The sequence below is a fragment of the Ixodes scapularis genome, unplaced genomic scaffold (assembly GCF_016920785.2).
Source record: "Ixodes scapularis isolate PalLabHiFi unplaced genomic scaffold, ASM1692078v2 PGA_scaffold2__306_contigs__length_199485367, whole genome shotgun sequence".
In the NCBI taxonomy this organism is placed as follows: domain Eukaryota; kingdom Metazoa; phylum Arthropoda; class Arachnida; order Ixodida; family Ixodidae; genus Ixodes; species Ixodes scapularis.
The window spans coordinates 5,455,825-5,478,783 of NW_024609857.1; the positions used below are offsets into that span (position 1 = coordinate 5,455,825).

At 50.9% G+C, this 22,959-nt stretch overlaps 1 protein-coding gene across 1 annotated transcript; it reads right to left on the reverse strand.

Annotated features, from left to right (window-relative positions):
* Positions 1–22,688, reverse strand: LOC8038490 (muscle-specific protein 20). Its single transcript, XM_040209970.3, has 4 exons — positions 22,437–22,688; positions 4,767–4,891; positions 1,970–2,174; positions 1–453 (listed from the first exon to the last, which is right to left on the reverse strand). Exons 1-4 carry the CDS (start codon positions 22,485–22,487, stop codon positions 274–276), a joined length of 561 nt encoding a protein of 186 aa, XP_040065904.1. The 5' UTR covers positions 22,488–22,688; the 3' UTR covers positions 1–273.
* Positions 22,689–22,959: the final 271 nt, after the last annotated feature.

Below are 22,959 nucleotides of genomic sequence, written 5' to 3' on the forward strand. Positions count from 1 at the left end.
AGAATGCCTCATTCTTTATTGTACCGCAAAGATGTGGGTGTGAGCGTGCGTGATTGCGGTACATCGGTGTTGCACATTTTCTCGTACACGGAAGCATCAAGATGGCAGCGACACCACCAGCTAGTTCACGAATGCCAAGACGTGGCAGCAGTTCTTTCACAATGCCAGCTGTTGTGGACCGCTGGCGGCAACACAGGTTAGTCGGAGATGATTGCGGAGGCATCTGCGAACTATCCGGCGGACTACCCGGCCTGCCTGAGCGTCGGCGCAAGTTCACATGTGCCTGGTGTTGCCGAAGTTGATGCCGCTGGCGTTGGCGCCCCTGTTGGTGCCGTACTGCAGGTTGATGATTCCTTCCCCGGCCCTGAGCTGGAGCTCGGTGAACTCGCGCTTGTTGACCTCGGCCGGCTTGGGCCCCAGGCACGGACCTTCGTACTCCGGGTGCAGGTAACACTGCGACCAAGAGCCACAAAAACAGCTGTTCAAAAAAAAATTACGCAAGCTTGATCATGCTGACAAAGACCAGACGACATAAAATCTGTCCCGCACACACCACACGCATCTTTTATATATATATATATATATATATTATATTTATGTATATCCTTAATTTCCTGTGACTCAGCGTGTCGCTCGTTCATGACGCTCGTTCCAGACGGTCCTTTATGACAGTCCTTCATAACGTTTTTTTCTGACTGTTCTTTGTGACGGTCCTTCATGACGGTTCTTTCTGACTGTTCTTCATAACGTTTTTTTTCTGACGGTTCTTCATAACGTTTTTTTCTGACTGTTCTTTCTGATGGTTCTTCATGATGGTCCTTTCTGACGGTCCTTTATGACGGTCCTTCGTAACGTTTTTTTTTTCTAACCAGTCTTTCTGACGGTACTTACAGACGGTCCTTCATAACGTTTTTTTCTGACTGTCCTTTCTGACGGTCCTTCAAGACAATTTTATAACAGAAAACGACGAATAATAATAAAAACGGAAATTTTGCGTTAAAGGACACAATATGAGCTGCTAGCCAATTCGCTATGAGAGCCGCCGTTGACATAGGCTCACTGTGATCAGCGATCGAGTGACCCTACAAATTCAGTCAGCATCCATTACGTTCATCCATTAATAGTAAAAATGTTTTTGTAGACAGCATTGTTAGAGGGCACTGCAAAGAAGGACACGTCCTTATTGGTTATAGTGCTACTAGCGTGACAAATGCCAGCCTTTTGTTCGCCGACAAAAACAACAACCATCTCTTTGGCCACTCCCGCAATCTTTCCCAGCAACGCATAAATAACAGTGAAAAACAGATAAGCTATCGAATTTTCCATTTTATGTTAATTTTAGCAGATCGCTCCGGTACCTCCGATAACGATACCCGATCGTCCGCTTTTGCGCGTGCATCGAGTATGCCTCGGGTTTCCGTGTCTCCGGAGAACCGCAGCAAAGGAGGAAAACACGCATAAATATGTTTAGTTGTCTGCTCGAGACGCAATCGTAAAATGAAATAATTGCTCCTAGCTTCTGCAGAACAGAAAGCTGTGGCGGCAGGTTCGCTCGCAAGCGTTCTCGGGCGAATCAGATATCCAAAGCGCCTAGCGGTATAAAGACAAAGCCGTGAAAGTACGCGGAGAGCAAGTCGTCTACTTTTTGCGCAGGCGTTTCGGTGACGTCAGAAAGACGCCGAGCTCTGATTGGTTTTGATTGAAAGGATAGTGGGTAGACCTCAATGCGAGCTGCCTTGAGGTCTACCCACTATCCTTCATTCGAAACCAATTGGAGCTCGGCGTTTTGCAGACGTCACCATAACCCCCGCAAAAGAAGCAGACAAACTTGCGCTTCGGATTGGTTTGAAGACACGCGACGAAAATCACCGATAATGAGGCCTAGAACGAGGTCCTAAAGCCCGCGCCATAGTGCAAACAGGTAGTACAAAAGTAAGACAGTCTGACGACTCTGTCTACGGCAACTCACAGCGCGGCCCAGGGCGAGGATGCACTGGGAGACCTGGGGGATGTTCCTCTTCTCCCAGAGGTCGACCGTCTGGAAGACGTCGATCTCGGGCACGCCCCACTGCTTGGCCGCGTTCTGGAACATGACGATGTTCTCCATCTTCTTGAACTGGCCCCCCGTCGTGTTGATCTTCGGAATGATGCCCGGCTGCAGCGCGTTCATCACCCTGCCGAGGGAAAGGAAGGGCGACTCGTGTCTACGTGTGCCGTCCCCTTCTGGGGCCGCCTTCCTAGAAGACAAGGCCTTTCCCCCTTCCCCAAACTATGGTGCGTAGAGCGCATCTTCGACTGGTGTGTTAGCGTCCCATGCTGTCCATACATCCAAAGTGGTTCCGAAGGGGCAAAATATGACGTTACAGGAGCCGAAGTGCCACGCTGTTGCTTGTCGCGATCCTGGCGGTTGGTCGTAGAAATGCTAACGAGAAGGCTGCGAGTAGCACAACCAAAGGCGAGTGTCGCTGTCGTCGCGGTGTCCCAACTTCTGGCTGTTGAAGGTTCCGTGGACTGCCGCACTGGAGAGGGACCTGCAGCAGAACAGGCATCTGCCACATACATCACAGCTGTTGGAACGCCACCAGGATCGCGACCGCGGCGATAGCATGACACTTCTATGACGTCATCAGGCGGCAACACGGTAAACACACCAGTCGGAGACGCGTACCAGGCACCATACCCAAACGTAACCACTAGTGGATCCACGCAGCGTCGCCTATACCAGAGTCTTGCAGCATCTCACAAAAAGCGCGACGTTAGAGATCCACTAACGATGACGTCATGCGCGGAGGCCTTGTCTTTTAAGTGCTCAGGCACGAGCCAAGACGCTATGCCATGGTAGTACCCCTGAGGAGGCTTGAGCGAGTAACGAACCGCAATATGTAGAAGGCTGAAGTCAAGGATTGATCGAGCGGCTTAGGGCCACGGGGGAAGTTCGGACATTAGAAGGAGAAAAATCATGGCTGCAGCAGCACCACTCTTCCCCCGCGGTTACAGCGCCGACCAAGCGCAATCCTTACATTCGATTACGCGGTACCTGTTTTCTGTGCGCCGAACATTGGAGGAAGAGGAGGGGACGAGAGTGCGCAGGGATGTTCGAACGCCGAGCTCTAACTGGAATGATTGGTGGGTAGACCTAAAGCTATAGCTGCCTTTGTCTCTGCTCACTCTTCGAAGTTCGAACGAGTTCGGATGCGAAAGCCAGATGCCGGACGCCGGTGCCGCGTTCTAACGCGTTGGACGATTGCATTAGAGGCACATTTTGGGTCTTTCTACTAGCTTCGATTTGCCTGCACTGCCTGCACTGGTGCAGAAAAGTGTAGGGCAGTGCACCTATGTGATTAAGATACGATCGGAAGGACAGCGCCCTACACTTTTCTGCACCGGTGCTGGAGGTGCAGATAGGTGGAACGAAGCTAGTAATCACTCCAGCCAGAGCTCGGTGTTCCGACCACTGACCTCTATTGCAGTAGACTGTATCGCGGATCGAGGCTTTTCTTGCATGGGGTCGAGCGGCACCACCGGCAGCCATCGCTTGTCCCCAGCTGATGCATGCGACTCTATGGGAGATACGGGAAAAACTGCAATTTCTTACCTTACTTAAATATTTTATACTTTTGTGCGTTTCTCCTATAGACGCGTGTATTGCCTGGTGTCAAGCAATGGCTGCCGCCAGTGGTGCCAGCGACGGGCAGCCAATCTGCGATCCAGCCTACTACAATGGAGATCAGTGGTCTTGACGTCCTCGCACGCTCTCGTCCCCTCCCTCTCTCTCAGTTTCTTGCCGCATAGAAACAGAGCTGCGCCATGGAATAGGTCAGCTTTCTGTGGCAATGTAGTCAATGCTAGGGGAGAGGGTGCACCAACCGCTGTACACGCGCTTTCCTCCTCTCTTCGGATTGCCACAGAAAGCTACCCCTGAGGTTCTCATTTGATAAGAATTTGAGCTCGCTATCTTTTATCCGTTAATTTTTGCGGCTTATTTTATACCCAGCTTCGCTACTTCTTCCACCGTATATATTGATAGTGTAGAATTTTCGCGTGCATGTTCTCTATTTCTTTCTCTCTCTCGTGCAGCTTTCCTTCCCTTCCGTCCGCTCTTTCCCTGAACGGCCCTTTCTCTGACCAGGTAGCAAACTCTCTTTCGTTTTTCACTCGGAGGGAAACATTTCTGTCAAACAGTATGATGAAGTGAAATAGGCCATCTGCGACGCACAGTAATTCGACATAGCGTTCGTCATTTGCCTTTGTGGACGCGAAAGAGCGCGGGCACGCGTGTTCGCACTGTATCGCTGCAGTGCACTCGAGCTCAAACGGACGAGGAAATGAATCCTGCGAGGAGAGTCTAAAGCCGCAGGCACACAGCTTCGCACATCATACAAAAACACGCTGTTCGCTGGAGACATGATGACACAATTACCTGCGGACTCGCCTCACGTATATATATATATATATATACATATGTATGCTTCGAAAATGTCTGTAAACAGTTTGTGTAAGACCAACGTGACGTCATAGAAAGACGGTGTCTGCAGACTGTCTTTTGTATAATGTCTTAGCCTCGTGACCGCGGCTCGAATGCTTAAAACCCCTCCAGTAATGCTCACGAAGGATGTTCCCTCAGGCCGAGCAGGCGGCAGACGTCTGGTGGCTTTAAACGCTACATTTCGCAGGTGCGTAGACAGTATATGATATTTTCCTATCGCAGTCAGCCCAAAAGCGACGCCAGTCTGTCAACGCTGTGTGTGGGCCGTTTTGTGACTCACTTGCATAGCACGACGCCATCCCGCAAGACCTCCTCGTAGGGTCCCTGCGGCAGCCGAGCCTCGAGCACTTCCTCGATCCAGTCCAGGATCTGGGACTCCAGCTCCGGGTCGCGCTTGGACGCAATCTAAACAGAGAGTCAGAAATGGACACGTTACTGATGACGAACTACCAGCACTCGTCACTCGTTCAGAAAGTAACCAAGTACGGTACGCGTTACTGCGGTTCAAACGGAACGTGTTTACGTCAGCTTGAAAGTGGCGCGTCATTTTCTCGTTTCTCCGAATGTGTCGTTGTTATGTTGCAGTAGCCGCTACCTAATTTTTGTCGTCTATATGATTTCCTCGCTTTTAAATACGTTTATTCGGGGATAACAGTGACGCCACCGTGAGCATATTTTATTTTATTGTCTAATTCGTGATTTTTAGAGCGCAGCTCTTAGGCGCGTTTTCGGGTTTCGCGGCGTCGGCTTCGGCTTCGGCGTCGGCATCGCCGTCGGCGTAACCGCGCTAGCTTCAGTGGGAAAATTGACGTCACGGGACCTCAACACCAATTCAATTACCCGCTAAATTTAGCGGGGAAAATGACTACACGGCTTGGTGGCACGTTACCTACGAAAAAAATTCAGTTTCTCTGCTAGATTTAGCGGAAAAAGTGACCTCACGTGACCTCAACAGCAATTCAATTACCCGCTAAATTTAGCGGGAAATTGAATTGCTGTTGAGGTCACGTAGCGTCGATTTTTCAGCTAAATTTAGCAGGGAAACTGTAGGAGGAGGAATGGGTGTGGAAGAGGGGGAGGGGAGAGTCAACAAGGTGGTGTTGGCATACCCTCCCCTGCGTACCCTCTCCCCCTCCTCCTGGAGAGCTGCGCTCTAATTTCGCGTTACAGAGATTTTGCAAGCGCCTTTATTTTTGCCATGCAAATTACAGGCACGTGCTGGAGTGAGAACCAAGTTTGGTGCTTGTGTTGCACACGTTTTCCTCTAGAAGGATCTAAATACCGTTACTCGTTAGTTCATCCAAAAGTAACGAAAATATGATAATCGTTTGTTCTCTTGAAAAGGCACGAGATCGTCACTTGTTTCAGAAAAAGTAAGTTACGCGTTTCGTACAAGTCTGTAGAGAGTCGACAAGAGCGCAAGGCCTGGATCGATGCCCGTCTGATATGCGAGTGCACTCGAAGCACCGTTTACAGTGGCACTAAAGTGATTTTCAACGCGATAACGTTAAGGAGCTCGTGTCGCAGAAAAGCCGGCGTCGGTTGCGTTACAGGAAAATCCTGAATGGTCGATAGGGTCATGACGTCAAAGCCACATGACCTCGCACGAAAATTTCGAACGACGCTCACCTGAACGTGACGTCATGCGTGGAATAAAAGTGAATAAAACATGACGTGTAATGCGAATTAAAGGTCGCCGCCTGTCTCAAATGATTTCACCTCATAAAGTAGTTCGTTTGCCTTAAAGAAAAAAAAAAGAATTGAAGAATTTTAGGCGGGATACGAATCCAGGACATTTCGGTTGCGAGCCAGACAGGCTACTGACTAGGAAACGCAAGACACACTTGCACGGCGAATGAGAAGGCTTCGCGAACGGGGCCCGATAACGCAATCACTTTCCACTCTTAAAGGCGAAGCTTAAGCGTCCTCCAAGTTTTGAGGTAGAGTAGTCTTTTTAAGGTGAAGACTGAATCTATGTGGCACAAGCATCCTTTAGAAAACAATAAATAAATAAATAAAAAAAAAATGCGTGGCCTTTTTTCTTTATTAGAACGAGACCAACACCATGACAGGCTTCTATTTCCGGGATATATTCCAGAAAAGAGGCGTGCCGCTGTTAGGATCCGTAGATTGAGTTGTCATTATAAAAACAGGAACCCAATCGCCCCTTTCACAAGGCCACTCGAGCTAACTGTGGAGATTCTGCTGTCATTTACCAATCACATCGTGTCTCGTGCTTTTATCTCCCATAGGAGGCAATGTTTCCTGACGTTCGGGAAAACTCCCGATACAGCGAAAGAGGCTGACGACAGAATTGGGGCCTGATAACTGCACTTAACTGTATCCGACCCCTAAGTGCAAAACAAAGCAAAACAAGAAAAATCTCGGAAACACACTTAAAACTGCCTACGTGTAGGAATACGAAAGAATTCCTACACGCAGCGCATTCCTACAAGCAGCGCACCACGTCTTTCTTTTCCGCACGGGTCTCCGGCGGTGACATTCCTCTCCCCCACGGCGCAGGCGCGGCGCTATCCGCCGGCTCCACGGCTTCCGTGCGATGCATCTGCGTTGCTCTGCTTTTCTTTGTGTTTTATTTGTGAGGCGCGTCCGCTTTGACCTTGAGCGGCCCCGCCGACTTCCGTGACGAAGTATCTGATATGACGCGTCGCAGCCAATGGGAATTTATTGCTCGTTTCGATGCTACAGACAACGCCGGCTTCGCTCCATGGGACAAATAATGCTTTCGCGCATTAAAATCAAGAGACGGAAAAAGGGGAGAGGGTTGTGCGGTCTTAGTCAACGTGCAAGCTCCGGGTGTTTTTCTTGGCGCGGAAGCACACTTACTGCTGCTGATAAGCAGAACATCCGGAAGCGTGTTCAAAAACGCAAATATAACAAGTTTGAAAAAAACAAACAAACAAAACAACAACAACAACAACAAAACAAAAACAAGGAGAGAGAGAGAGAGAGAGATGCGCTGTCATTGTTGAGAGTGTCTAACTTCTTTCTTTTTGTTTTTGCTTTTTCTCTCTTTTCTTTCTGACTTCGGAGATTGGCAGCCACGTCGAATTTCAGGTGTTTACTTGGAGTAACTGCGGCGCGAAGCGGCTCAGAAAACCCCATGGTTATCGCCTTACGTTTTTTTGTTCCGCTTAGAAGACGCATCACAAAGGAGCGAAGAGCCCTAATTATTATAACAATACGCGATTCTAGGGTTCTCAGTTTCAAAGATACATCCGAGAACCTCATTTCCGAGAACAATATTATTATAGGTGGGAACCAAACGCAAGAGTGAATGTGTCTTAAGCCTGGTTCAGACCGTTGCGTTTGACTGCGTTTGACTGCGTTGCGGCTGCGAGAAGCCAGGACATCCCTACTGCTTACATCGCATGCCAAGATGAATTCCTTGAATTGGAGTCCACGCTTCATACGAAGCACAGATGTGCCGGTCACTCGCTTTCGGTTCTCGACGCGACGCAGTCAAACGCACTCAAACTCAAGTGTCTGAACCGGCCTTTATGCATAGTACGCTGTCGAAATAAATCGACGCAGTCTTTGTGAAACAAGAGCCGATTTAATACGCCCAATTGTGCGAAAGAATAATATATTAAGATAAAAGAATCTCACGCACAACGTGCATGGATGTATGACGCGTGAACCCCCAAAAATAACGGGTATTTTTTTATTATTTTTTTTTTACAGTTTCGTTGCGCGCTTTTATGCAGAGGGCTGTAAAAGCAAGCGTTACTTCTTGTGCAGTGGGGATCGGTGGCCGAGTGGTCTAGCGCACAACAGCTCGGAGCACGTGGAGCGAGAGCTCACGTTGCAGAACCCAGGGATCCTGGGTGCAATCCACAGCCCTGCCCGTTTCGGTCTGGATAAGCATCGTACGGGCGTCGGTCGTGTATCCCTACTGCGTGGTGCACGTTAAAGACCTCAGGCTAGCGGTTGTACTGCACTCGCGAAATTGCTCATCTACAGCTGGGAGGATCGTCGCCCTTTGAGGCAGACTATAAGTTCTAGGTTGTATAAATAAACACACAAGCCAATTTTTACTTCTTGTCCACTGGCTCACTGGAAAGCTTTCACGAGCCGAAAGTTCTCCTCGCCTTTGGAACGTCAACATTGGTACATACACTGTTGTCTTTCCTGCAGAACACAGAAGTAGCCATGCGAATAAAGGCCTATTCACACATGTAGCGAACTGCACTCCGTCGAAGCCCCGAGCTTGTCCCAGCACAAAAAACCTTGTCTTGCTCAGAGCGGAGGTATCTCGTTGCGACAGAAGACTCAATCCGCGCTACCTCGTGCTATTCCAAGTGGTAGGGAGGAAATCTCAGCGCCGAGAGGAGCAAATACAGCGCTAAATTAATTCAGCGCTGCGCTGCAGGTGTAAACCGGCCTTAAAAATGCGACGTGCGCAGAGACCGTGAGCAACTAAAATGCAGAGCACATTGCTCTTGCATGTGGCGCATTAAAAGGACGTACGGCAACGAAATTTTAGCTTTTAGTTATTTGTTTAGCCAGGAAGTACGCTGCTTCAGCATTTTAGAAACACCAGTCTTCCGCTCGTAAACGCACGAAAACTAGTTCTATTACGAATAAAACGATTTCTCAATACCACCTGGTAGCTGGGAGGCCGATGTAGTTATGACGCATGCCCCAGCATGCGCAGTGAATAGGTAGTGACTATTTTGACGTCCACTTTCAAAATAATTTTGAATATTATTTCGATGTACGTGCCGCCACTTCCTGAAGACGTGAACATATTTTTAAAAAACATTTTAACTACCCCCGTCAAAATATTTTTAGTTTTTATTTTGACGTCTCAAACTTGGAACTTTGGAGCCGGGACTAGGGAGCGACCAGAAGTTTTGGTAAAAAAAAATTAAAAAAATAGAATCTTGTTTGCAGGCAGCGTCGCGGTTCCACATGCACGTTCCGAAATCAAATGTCATGCAGTCGACTGTTGTTTTTATAACATTATAACTAATGTAAAATGAAAAAAAAAATATTTAAAGCGCATTTTAACTATCAGGCCGCACGTTACGTTTACTTGGTTGTGCCACTCATTACAGAATGCGACAGCGATGCTTTTCATGATTTGTTTCACGTGATTTATATAGACAAAGGAGCTGAATGCCGTGCCATACAAGTTGCAGTTGATTGGAAAATGCCTGTATCTCAAACCGGGCCATGGAGGGGTCCCAATCATTTCGTCGAAACACTCGTTTTGTGAAATTACGTTTCGTAGACAACTTTTCATAGACATAGGTTTCACCTACACGATCGTTTCATCGGCGCTCGTTACGCGAATTCCACGCTGTAGGGCATTTCGTCAAGCGTGTATCACTTCCCACGAAAACGGGACATAATACTTCCTTGAGACAGAATGACGGGACGGCAGAAATGGCCCCCTAGAACAGGACTTTTCCGGTCAAAACGGGACGTCTGGTCACTTTTCGCCAGACGCGCACTGGAGCTGACTAACTTCCGGGTCTCTACACAGGCACACAACACAGTCACCTATGGCTAAAACAAGGCCCGCAGATTTCCCTCTCGAAATTATTTTCGTCCGAATCTGTCCATCTTCCCTACTGACGATCCGTTCCGCTCACTTTGTGTCAAAACCTGGCCCCTTGGTTCGTCCCTCACGCGGCCTCTTTCCTCCACGTAAGCGGCGCCGAGCGCTCGCTCTTGGCCGAGACAGGCTGAGAACCGATCGCGCTGGACTCGGGCCAGCTGGCTCCTCGGCGGAGGTCCTTGGGCGGGCTCGGCTTCGTCGGCCTGCGTCCACGGGCAGCGTGCCCGAACTTGCTACCTGGACGACGTGCCCGCAGGCCGAAAAGAAAACCGCCCTCAACACGTGGGCCCGAGACGTCTAGAGCGTGCGAACCAACGGCCCTGACTTTACTGAGGGCGTACATCAGGCGGAAAGGGCCCGGTGCCGAGCGGAGGCGTGGGCCGTCGAGCAAGCCGTTGGTCCTCCGGTAAACGTAGTTTACCGGAGACGTAAACTACGAGATGATATGAAAGACAGTTAAGAACTGTCTTTCATAGTTTACGTTTACGTCTTTATGTGTTAAGTGGGACTTTGCAGCGCAGTATACATCAGAACTCCAGGCATTGTTACAGTTCGGCTATTCTTATTACCGCAGTGGTTAGACGCGAGCCACTAGCTGAGTGTCCGCCGAGGCATTGATTGTATAACGCGCCGAAGTCGAGGGCTTACGCAGTTCTCGTGTCCAATCCATAAGACGCGCTCGACTATTATCAGATAAGTGGTTTCGATCCCAAATTGCGTATTCAAGCTTTGCGAAGGCAAGACTGAAAGAAACAATTCCCTTTTATCATCAGAATAACAAAACAACTAGTCAAAATCCAAGCATTGTTAATGTCTGGAGCTCAGCACACGTTTTCTACTTTGCCCACCCCAGCGCGTGGTTATAATGATATGGGCGGCACAGGATCGGCACCAACCAGGCCACGTGGCCGCTTGTTTTGGATCAGAGTCGAGGAATTGAGCGATGCTCATATTTCTCGAATTTATTTGCCGATTGCCTTTGCTTAGAAATGAAAACTAAGGCAAGTTCTGAGGAATATTTAGCGAAAGTCGAAAACTCGTTTCATGGCTCTTTTAAAACGCCCAGCGCGTCGTACGACGCGTGTGAAAGACGACTGAATCTGACAGAACTCGGCGTGAACGATTCGGTCATCTCTTCCGAGTGTTTTGTCTGGACACTTTAGTACCCCGTTCACACTGTCAACATAAGGGTGCCTTTATCATAGGTCCCTTTGAAATCGGACAATCCGCCGCCACTTTGCGCACCTTGGACTTCGCAGGAAATGAATAATCCATATTTCCGCCGAGTCGAAAAACTCGTCGGACGTTTTTACGTGCATGTATTTGCCGTTTTACCGCGAGAAAATCCGACATTTTTTCCTGCCTCAAACGCGTGGTTCATGGCGTGCCCCGATAAGATTTATTCCTTCAACGCTTTACTGCACTGCAAAAAAAAAAAAAAAAAAAAAAAAAAAGGAAGCCGCGTTTAAGTTTGTATTTGGACATTTTCTCAATCGCAGTAACCTCTTAATAAGGAATAAAACAAAATTCTGACGTTGGTTTATTGAAAACAACGTGCTGCAGGTTGAGAGGAAGCTCAAGTCTTAATTTTGCAAACGTTAATATTGATGGGGTGTTGTAATTGCGCACACTAAAACAATTGTCACCTGATGCATGTTAAATCAAATTAAAAAAAAAATATCATGTAGGCAGTTGTCGCAGGACACTGGCCGCGTTGCACCTTCACAACGGGGACAGAAGCCATCAAATTAATGGAAAACTTATTTCTTATTCTCTTCACATCCATATTAGCGAGTTAATGCCTCGCTCCCATGGTGCGACCTTGCTTGCGATTTTGCAGTTGCGAGTCGCTTGTGCGAAAACAAAAATAAAAGCGTGGTGAAAGTTGCGGTGCTCAACCTCGCAGCTGCGAAATTGCAAGCGAAATTGCACCATGTGAATCAGGCTTAAGGTTCATGCGAAAACGCACTTTCTTGCAGACTCTTTTCTGCCGCTATTATTGCACTTCTTTGCACGACACAAGCGTAAAACGCTGCAAAAAAAGAAAAAAAAATTCCAATGTTGGCAATACTTGAAAAAAAAAAAGGACAAGAAATAACAACTTTTTTTTTTTGTATTTTTAAACTGTTACCATAGATTTGTTTAGTTTCACACCTTTGTGCTTTTTTTTTTCTTCTTTTTTCTTGCGCCAAATGATCATTTGAAAACAGATTTCGGAACTTTACGTCTGCTAAACTCCGAACTATACAATAAACACGCCTTTTGTATATATATATATATATATATATATATATATATATATATATGTGGCGAGGAAAATATTACTTTTCAATGTCCGGATTTTGTTTTTGTTTTTTAGTTGAGATGTTCTCTAGGAAGTAAGGATTGCCACTTGTTCGTGGCAACATACTATGTTAGCTTCCTCAAAGTTCCAGTACATTTTGCGCATATCTAGTAAAAGTAACATGCCAATCTGTAAGTTACAACATTGATTTGTGTGCTGCTGCAACGGTTCAATGGCTTGAGCGCAGTACGTTTGTTTACCTTGCCTCTTTTATCTTCAGCGTACAGCCAGGCACGTAGCCAGGGGGGGGGGGGGGCATAGGGCCCGCCCCCCCCCCCCCCCCCCCCCCCCCCCGAATTTTTCCATTTTGATGGGACCTCCTCTCCTCCCTCTCCGTCATAAAGCATTTTGTCATGGGCGGCCCCCCTACAGCCCCCCCCCCGCCCCCCCCCCCCCGGCCCCCCCAACAAAATCCTGGCTACGTGCCTGCGTACAGCACTAGGTTTTCAAACGTTGTTTTCTCAACGATAAACTTGCCAGCAACCGGCGACTTCGTATAAGGTTGCACTGTTCTTCGTAGTCCTTCCGCGAAACGGGTCCACCACTTTGCTGGTGAGATGCCTCGCCGAGTTTGTGTTTATGCCCTAGTCCCATTAGATTAGAGCGTTGACAGAAACAATCGACACCGACATGCCTCAAACGCGTTCAGCTTGCGCGAAAGGCAACGTTATTAAATTAGGTCAGCTCAGGTCAGGTGTGGAACAGTACCCCCCTTCACTCACTTTAGCCCACCTCCCGTCGTTTGAAGCGCCATCGAGATTGTTGTAGCAAAACTTCGTGTTCCATAGAGTAGAGTAACTGTATATGCTCCGCTTGCGGAGCATCCTATACAGTTACTCTACCATAGAGTACCGTGAAACGCCATCTAGATGCCGTGCATTAACACGTATGCATTTCATATTATACACTGCAGCTACCTTAGCACCCGTCTCCCTAAAATGGTGGCGCGTGGAACGACGGGAGGCTGACCGCGAACACGTCGAGGGGCTTTACGGGAGGCGAGCTTCGGGGGTAGAAGGGGGGGGGGGGGGGGGCGCAGGGTACTGCCATGGGCATACCACCCCGGGGGGGGGGGGGGCAAGGGGCAGAGGTCGGCATTTTAGGTCACGCTCACTAACCCTCACCCTCACAGCCACACTCACCTAAGCCCCTCACTCACCCTCACCCTCACAACTAAACTCACCTTCAGCCCCTCACTCACCCTCACCCTCACAGTCACACTCACCTTCAGCCCTTCACTCACCTTCACTGAACCTCACGGCCCTCACGCACTCACCGCCCTCACGGCCCTCACGCCCCTCACGGCCCTCACGGCCCTCACGCCCCTCACCGCCCTCACCGCCCTCACGCCCCTCACTCACTCATGGCCCTCACGCCACTCACCGCCCTCACGCCACTCACCGCCCTCACGGCCCTCACCGCCCTCACTGCCCTCACGGCCCTCACCGCCCTCACGGCCCTCACCGCCTTCACGCCACTCACCGCCCTCACGCCCCTCACGCCCCTCACGGCCCTCACGCCCCTCACCGCCCTCACCGCCCTCACGCCCCTCACTCACTCATGGCCCTCACGCCACTCACCGCCCTCACGCCACTCACCGCCCTCACGGCCCTCACCGCCCTCACTGCCCTCACGGCCCTCACCGCCCTCACGGCCCTCACCGCCTTCACGCCACTCACCGCCCTCACGCCCCTCACGCCCCTCACGGCCCTCACGGCCCTCACGCCCCTCACCGCCCTCACCGCCCTCACGCCCCTCACTCACTCATGGCCCTCACGCCACTCACCGCCCTCACGGCCCTCACCGCCCTCACTGCCCTCACGGCCCTCACTCACTCATGGCCCTCACGCCACTCACCGCCCTCACGCCCCTCACCGCCCTCACCGCCCTCACGCCCCTCACTCACTCATGGCCCTCACGCCACTCACCGCCCTCACGCCACTCACCGCCCTCACGGCCCTCACCGCCCTCACTGCCCTCACGGCCCTCACCGCCCTCACGGCCCTCACCGCCTTCACGCCACTCACCGCCCTCACGCCCCTCACGCCCCTCACGGCCCTCACGCCCCTCACCGCCCTCACCGCCCTCACGCCCCTCACTCACTCATGGCCCTCACGCCACTCACCGCCCTCACGCCACTCACCGCCCTCACGGCCCTCACCGCCCTCACTGCCCTCACGGCCCTCACCGCCCTCACGGCCCTCACCGCCTTCACGCCACTCACCGCCCTCACGCCCCTCACGCCCCTCACGGCCCTCACGGCCCTCACGCCCCTCACCGCCCTCACCGCCCTCACGCCCCTCACTCACTCATGGCCCTCACGCCACTCACCGCCCTCACGCCACTCACCGCCCTCACGGCCCTCACCGCCCTCACTGCCCTCACGGCCCTCACCGCCCTCACGGCCCTCACCGCCTTCACGCCACTCACCGCCCTCACGCCCCTCACCGCCCTCACGCCACTCACCACCCTCACGCCCCTCACGCCCCTCACGGCCCTCACCGCCCTCACGGCCCTCACCGCCCTCACTGCCCTCACGGCCCTCACTCACTCATGGCCCTCACGCCACTCACCGCCCTCACGCCCCTCACGCCCCTCACGGCCCTCACGGCCCTCACGCCCCTCACCGCCCTCACCGCCCTCACGCCCCTCACTCACTCATGGCCCTCACGCCACTCACCGCCCTCACGGCCCTCACCGCCCTCACTGCCCTCACGGCCCTCACCGCCCTCACGGCCCTCACCGCCTTCACGCCACTCACCGCCCTCACGCCCCTCACGCCCCTCACGGCCCTCACGGCCCTCACGCCCCTCACCGCCCTCACCGCCCTCACGCCCCTCACTCACTCATGGCCCTCACGCCACTCACCGCCCTCACGCCACTCACCGCCCTCACGGCCCTCACCGCCCTCACTGCCCTCACGGCCCTCACCGCCCTCACGGCCCTCACCGCCTTCACGCCACTCACCGCCCTCACGCCCCTCACCGCCCTCACGCCACTCACCACCCTCACGCGCCTCACCGCCCTTGCGGCCCTCACACCCCTCACGCACTGATGGCCCTCAAGCCACTCAGGCCAGCTTCAGATGGGGCAATTTCGCCCTGAAACTACGTCGCAACACCAGCAACACGGGCCGCCCGCGATCACACGCAGCAACCAATTGCTGCAATTTGCCATCGTCATCATAGAATTTTATTTTTGTTGCACTATTTAGACACAATTACGCGTTATAAACGTGTTTTTATGCATTTAAATCTCGTTAAGAATACTAATGCACCTTTCTGAAACAGTTTATTTCCAAAAAAAACGATCGATTTCAAACCAGAACCAAGTCTTTCGGTGTCATCATCACCGGCACGAGGTATCACGTGAAAATTTTGCGTCCCTGATTGGATGCAGCCGCTTCAAACGCCTTCGAATTGCTCCGAGTTGCTTGCTTATTTTGAGCCGGACCCGATCTCAGCAATTCGTGTCGATCTAGGGAAAGCTAGAGAACAACCTGCCATTAACACCAATATTGCTGAGAAAGATACTCGATCTGAAGGGGCCCTCACGCACTCACCGCCCTCACGCACTCATGGCCCTCACACACCTCATGCACTCACCGCCCTCACGGCCCTCACGCCTCTCATGCCACTCACTGCCCTCACGCACTCAAGGCCCTCACACCCCTCACGCACTCACGGCACCCACACCACTCACGCACTCATGGCCCTCATGGCCCTCACGCCACTCACCGCCCTCACGGCCCTCACGCCCCTCACGCACTCATGGCCCTCATACCCCATACCGCCCTCATGACCCTCATGGCCCTCGCGGCCCTCACGGCCCTCACGGCCCTCACCGCCCTCACAGTCCTCACGGCCCTCACTCACCCTCACACTCATGAATTTTCCTGGTTCAGAAACTCACTCACCCTCACCTCACCTGTGAAGATGAGGGTGAGTGAGGGTGAGTGAGGGCCCTCATGAGTGAGGTTTGCGCCGCCCCCCCCCCCCTTAAGTTCTCAGGGTTGGGGGGCAAGGCATGTGTTTTGCCCCCCCCCCCCCCCCCCCCCCCCCCCCCCCCTGAAACAGCCGTCACTGGGCAGGGCAAACACTGGCCGGCGGCGCCCAAGGGATACCAAGGGCACCCCCCCGGCCCTTGGGGGGGAGGTCTGGTTTGCCCCCCTCCCCCCCCCCCCCCCCCACACACACACACACACACACTCAAAAACAAGTTGGTACGCCACTGGGTATGCTCGTTCAAGCAGCGCGTATGGACAGTTCCGTGACTGAGCTAGTCTAGGAATGTTGGCGCAAGGTATCTTTGGCATGCGTGCTTACTTCACGAGCACCGAGAGACTGTGTAGATTAGGGCCCTTGGAGACTAATCTACCCGGCGCGACCAAGCGGGAACAAGGGACCGGGACATGGCCGCCTGCTGCGATTGGTCAGCAGTTCACAGCTGGCCAATCACAGCAGGCGCCGATGTCCCGTCCCTTGGTTCCGCCGTGTAGATTAGGACCCGAAACCTGCCAAGGTAGCTTCGCGTGCACGCTGCACCTGCTCGAGACTCGTCGGTGTCGGTTGTTTCTGTTTGTCGCTCTATTAGGACACGGGAATCAATAGTTCATAAGAGGGAAAAAGGAAAGGAACATAAATGTAATGTAAAACATTATATTTCTTAAAAGAAAAAAAAAAAACTTTTTTTAGAGAAAAGGGTTTTTGCCTTGAAACATTTGAGTTTTATTGTGTAGAAAAACACAGCTTGGGCCTGCCGCTCTGACTGGCGTGAAGAACGCATTGCCAGCAAATACAGTCACGTCTGGACAATACGAACCCCGTTAATATGGAAACCATGCTATAGACAACATTTTCAGAGATGAACTGGGGAAATGCATGCATTTCTGTCTCGCTATTACGGACACCTCACACTATGGACGCTTTATGGGGGGAAAAGGAGGTGTCCATATTAACAAAATATCACTATAAAAAAAAAAAAAAAATAAGGCCAGTCTCAACTTTTACAGTCCCGGCGCTTTTCAGCCAATATGACCTCGTCCCAGTAGAGCGACAAACGACAAACGCCGCTTGTAGACTCGTCAGATATATCATGTTGCCGACTCTTTGCGGCTGACGGTTATCTGGCCATAAAGCGAACGCGTTTGTGAACAAGATCTACAGAGTAAAATTGTTCGGATATTTAAATGCTGCTTTCGTTATGTTGGTAGACGAATGTTGGGTGTTTGTGGCGCCCATGGGGCTAGACAACATAAACGCGACACTCTCTGACTCATAACGCGGCCGTCTAAATTAATCGTTGTCAAGTTCGCTATCTCGCGGGCCTTGAGGCAATTGGCACAGAGTGCCAGGAAGGCTCTTGAGAGGCCAGAGAGACGGAAGGCTGCCAGGCATGAGTGTATACAAATAGAATGCTCCGACTTGACGGACTGACTTCAGCACGGCGCCGACGTTTCCGCTGGAGGGTCGAGTGGTCTCTGCCAAGCAGCCATATGAAGCGTGCGATCCGCCCTCCCGGAAGCTACAGGTTGAAGGCCTGTTGCGGAAGCACAGGGTTCCTGAGCTTCCTTTCCCTCCCCCAATAATTCCTAAAAGGCGTTGCGAGTTTTTCTTGAATATAAAAAAAGAAAAGAAGGAAGGTGAAATAAAAGGTTTTTGACATCCCTGCCGTGTTCTCGAAAAAAAAAAAGTAATTTCGTTTTAGGAGAAGCGCTGGAATATGATGCCAAGACACCGCCCAATGAAGTTTTTGCTGTAGACTCACGCATTTCATAAGAAAAATATGATATCACCGAAATAAATACGCCCAGCGCGGTGGAGTCACTAAATAACGACGCTTCTGATTAAGGTCTTAGTAAAACATAACATTGCGCAACAGAAAGACAAGGACAAGTATACAGGACAGGCGCTAAAGAGATTAAGGTCTCTTTAGCCGGAATGTTGCGCAGTATTATTTCTGTCTGCTTTAGCTATCCTCTGCGTTCCTGGTGGAAAACGTGGGGCGCTTTCCGTCCTCCTGCTTGCTAAAAGAAAGTTGAAAAAAAAAAAAGCGAAAGAAAACGGACATCGCAAGAGGTTTTAAAGCTTGATTTACACGGTGCGATTTTGCTTGCGATTTCTCAGTTGCGAAGTCATGCACCGCAGCATCCAGCCCGCTATGTTTGCCACAAGAGCAACGTTGAAAATGCGAAAGGGCAAGTAACATCGCGTCAAGTGAACACTCGTCAAGCGACGTAACAGTCGCCGTTGGCTCCCATGAGGCTGCAGCAAGAAAATGGCAGCACCTTCCAGCCGCTGGAGCGTAAACAGGCGTCACGGGAGGAGAATGGGCACTATACCGTTACCGAAGAAAAGTAACGAAATACATAACTAGTTACTTGCAAATAAAAGGAACGCGTTACCGACCTACGTTATCTAAAAAAAACAAAAAAAAAAAAACAGAACGCGTTACTGTTATACTGATAAAATGTTTTCTTTCGCGTTCCTTTCTATTTATGAATTAAAGTGTCCTACTGTTTCACGTCACATGTATGCTTTCGCCGCCATAATTCAAGAAACAATATCTTCATGCAGAATTACCTTATCCTTTCAAGGTTGCACCCGAATATTCACAAAACAAAAACGCGAAAGTATTTTTGAAAAATTTGGGGGCATGTTGGATAAGTGCAGAAATTCATAAAAATTGGCGCGTAAAAACAATTTTGAGCGTAATTTTTTTGGTGTGTTTTGCGAAGAAATGGTAACGGCATCCGTTGGGCGTGCTTCAGACAAATCACATTTTTCATTAATTGCTCAGATGTAGTTCAGCTCGAAACGCACGAGCAACTTGGACAACTCGGAGACGTTTGAAGCGGCAGCAGTCAATCAGGGACGCTACATTTTAACGTGACACCCCTGTGTCGGTGATGATGACAACTGAAGACTTGGTTCTGGTTTGAAATGGATCGTTCTTGGAAATAAACCGTTTCAAAAAGATGAGTTAGTATTCTCAACGCCACTTAATGATATAAAAAACACGTTTATAGCACGTAATTGCGCGTCTAAATATTCTGCGAGATTGTAGCAATCCTGTTGCTGCGTGTGAACGCGAGCGGGCGGCCCGTGTTGCTGGTGTGGAGACGTCAGCTGGGAGAAATTAAGTATTAAATTAAGTACTTTAAAGAAATTTAATCAGATTTAGCATCAATCTGTCCCTTGATTTTAGCCATCATTTCTCTAATAATCTTTTACTGAGCTGAGTATGGGGCCCAGTATTGGCCACGAGATGTTTTAGTGGTTCCGTCTTATGGTTCCTATCTGTGACGTCACGACCAGGATTGTCGATTGCCAGAAACCATTTCGATAGTTTCTCTAAAAAACAGGACGGAAGCTTGTAGTCATAACGTCCATCAAAATTAACCAGCCTGACATTCCTCTTTTCTTCATTAATAAACGTAGAATTCATCTGACTCAAGACGTCAAAGTGAGCGATGGCCAACCGTTGAAGGTCTACCAGAGCGATGCTTCTGGTCGATTTTCTCGCAGTGCACATCCGCGGCACGGTTCCCGACGTGTGTGGTAACGGTATTACGCTGACGGTACGCTACACATCTTTATTATTCGAACAGAAAGGTTCGCGTAACTGCAAAATGTAAAAAAAAAAAAAAAGTTTTTTTTTTTTTTTTTGATTAAATTGGGCAAATTCTGCGAGAATGATATCGCTGTAAACGGGAGTGTCTCTCTTTTTATAACTTCTCGTTACAAGTGAATCGTTGTATTTCTATTAATAAACACATTCTCTCTCTCTTTGTTATTGAAGGGCTTGCCAATAAACGTTCAGGACGACCGCTCGGGTCCAAACGCGCGGTGTCATCGAAACGTGCACCGAGACGGAACGCCACGAGGTGACCTGTCAAAATAAGTGCGGCGGACGTTGCGAGAGGTTTTCCGCGCGGATATATGACGTACGGTACTTCGATTACCGGAACCCTTGGCGCGTGGAACATTGCGGTGACTCAGACTAAGCATCGGGCAGCACAAGGTGTTATACCGGAATCCCGGAGGACTCGCGAACATTTGCTAACACAGTCACTGGTACTTTATTGTTGTCAAGCTGGCAACGCGAATCCAGTCTAAAGGCTCTGTGGAGCGAACATTTGCGGCGAGCAACAGACGAACCTCGCCTGGCGCCACGTTTGCTTTGGAACACCGCGTTTTGGCAGTCATTGTTCTGACACCTCGCGCAGCTCGAACTCCAGCTGGCAAATTTCGTTGGTTATTCGCGGAGTAGTTGCTCCATGCAGTCCGGCCTTAGATGCGCAATATCCTCGGACTTCACTGTAGGCGTTCGGAGTTCATAGAGTAAACACAGCCCTCCTTCAGGACGCTCGTCATTGAGGAGAAGACGAACTCAAAGACGCATAAATCTTGAGCCATGTCACCCTCCCCTCTCCTCTCGGTTAGTTTGCCTTCAAGAATGCGATTCCTTCCGGGACGAGCGCGTTGCGTTGCGCATTGCTTTTAAAGCGGTATTTAAGCGGTAGATTTTTAGGGCCGACCAACCCCGGGAGCCGCGTAATCACAAGATGTGTAGTTCAGTCAGTCCGTAACCGTTAAACGATCTTGAAAAGAACGGCAACTTGTGCTGGGAAATGGGAATCGAATCCAGGTCACCTATGTGAAAGCTTAGTGCACTGCTGACTGAGCCATGGACCCAGCACGTAGAAATGAGAGGAGCAGGAGCAGGTGGTGTGAGAAAGCGCGCGGAGCGGAGAGGGGTGGGAAGGACAGGAAACGGAGGAGCAGAAACAGGTGGTGTAAAAAAAGGGCGCGGATTGAAGGGGGAGTGAAAATGGTGGAAAAACGCGGGTATCCCCTCCTTGATGGCCCAGAAAATTAATTGCAAAGGCTTTGTATCCGGGTGGTGCTCAAGGGAAGCGCGTGCAACGTCACAAAGAGACGCTGGTGTGACGTATTCTGTTTCCATACAAAACCTTGTCCTGGGCACCACCTGGACTAAGAGCACCATCAACCCCAGGCACTGAAAGACTAAGGGTCATCCCGCCCTAGGCACAACCAGAACTAGGAGCTCCACCCACCCTATAAAGCTACCACATTTAAGCGCGTTTGACAAAATGACCAAACATGCAGCCAAATTTTCACTTCCAGAATTAACTCCAAGCGTGGCAGCAATTCCTCGCACAGGGAGGGTGCTGAGGCGTCATTTCAAGCACCGCACGGTTAAACTGTATCGGCTAAAATAGTAAGAGCGTTACGAAAATCTCCAGTTCGTCGAGGCCCTTGGCGTGGACCGGTTACATATAAAACGACAGTGCCTCCATCTTTAGCGTCTATTCGCGAACAGGCGTTCGCTCGATGATATCCAAGAAACGAGGGCACAGCCGCGCTCAAGGGGACTTTTACTGATGTTAATTCAGCGTCTTCTCCCTCACCGAGGACGCTCCGGATAATCAACGCGCCTAACCGCGTTCTATTATCCTTATATCGCTGGACGCTCAAAGTATGCGGTCGGAATTAAATAACGGAGCGGGATTAAAATACAAAAGTGACAACTATGTCATGTTTTCCACACGCGCGGAGGGATCGGTGGCTGAGTGTTAGCTCACCGCAGCTCGCTCGGAGCACTTGGAGGGAAAGCTCGTGGGTTCAATTTCCGCCCCCGCCCATTTCGGTCTGGATGAGCATCGTACCGACGTGCGGTCGTGTATCGCTACTGCGCGATGCACGTTAAAGACCCATGGCTAGCAATAGTACTGCTCTGGCTAAATTTCTCATATACAACGTAAACCAGTGTTGGAGCACCTCAAAAGCAGACCGAACTTAAGCTGCATAAACACGAACGTAAAATTTGGTTTCGGTCCACACACGCAGCGTCTGAAACTTTGACTCAGTTGTTGCACGATAGAGTTTTATGCGGCGGTGATGTATACCGTCAGGCCATCCATCCACTCTGCAGACACGCAGGACACCTCGATCCACGTCCGGGGAAGGGAGGGACAAAGCCAAGCGCGCACTGACCTTGCTGGCGATCTGGGCGCTGAGTCCGTAAGCGGGTCCGCGGTAGGCCATCTTGGACGGTGTCGACGACGACGGCTTCCTGGGCAGCTCCTGGGCCGAAGAACACTGCCGCCTCGTCCCGGAGTCGGTGGAACAGCGCGGGGCGAATGCGTCGGGCACGCGTTCGCGCCGAGCCCGCGGGGCCCGGGCTAAAGATAGCCGCGGTCCGGAGGGGAGCAGGGCCCGCCCCGGCCCGTCCGGAGTCCGTCTCGGGTTTCCGTCGGGGGCCCACGTGGGCATCTGTCCGCAGGAAGTTGGCCGCGGTTCGGACTCGCGAGCGAACGGTTCCGACAATAGGGGCTTTCAGTAGATCGGTCCGATGACCCCCAATATTCATATCCGATACTGCACTGATGCCGTTGCACGTGCACCGTATCGTTCCCGGGTATCGTTACCTGAGGTATCGGAGCGACCTGCTAAGATCCCCTAATATGATTGGATTGTAGGGCGGGAAAAACGGATGGCGGCGGAACCACGACGTGCC

Bases quoted from the DNA above. Each gene is read 5' to 3' on its own strand.
- LOC8038490 (XM_040209970.3), bottom strand. From the start codon at position 22,487: ATGGCCTACCGCGGACCCGCTTACGGACTCAGCGCCCAGATCGCCAGC. The intron at 4,892-22,436 runs GTCAGTGCGCGC...CTCTCTGTTTAG, and splicing joins GCGCCCAGATCGCCAGCAAG to ATTGCGTCCAAGCGCGACCC. The intron at 2,175-4,766 runs GTGAGTCACAAA...TTCCCTCGGCAG, and splicing joins GATGGCGTCGTGCTATGCAA to GGTGATGAACGCGCTGCAGC.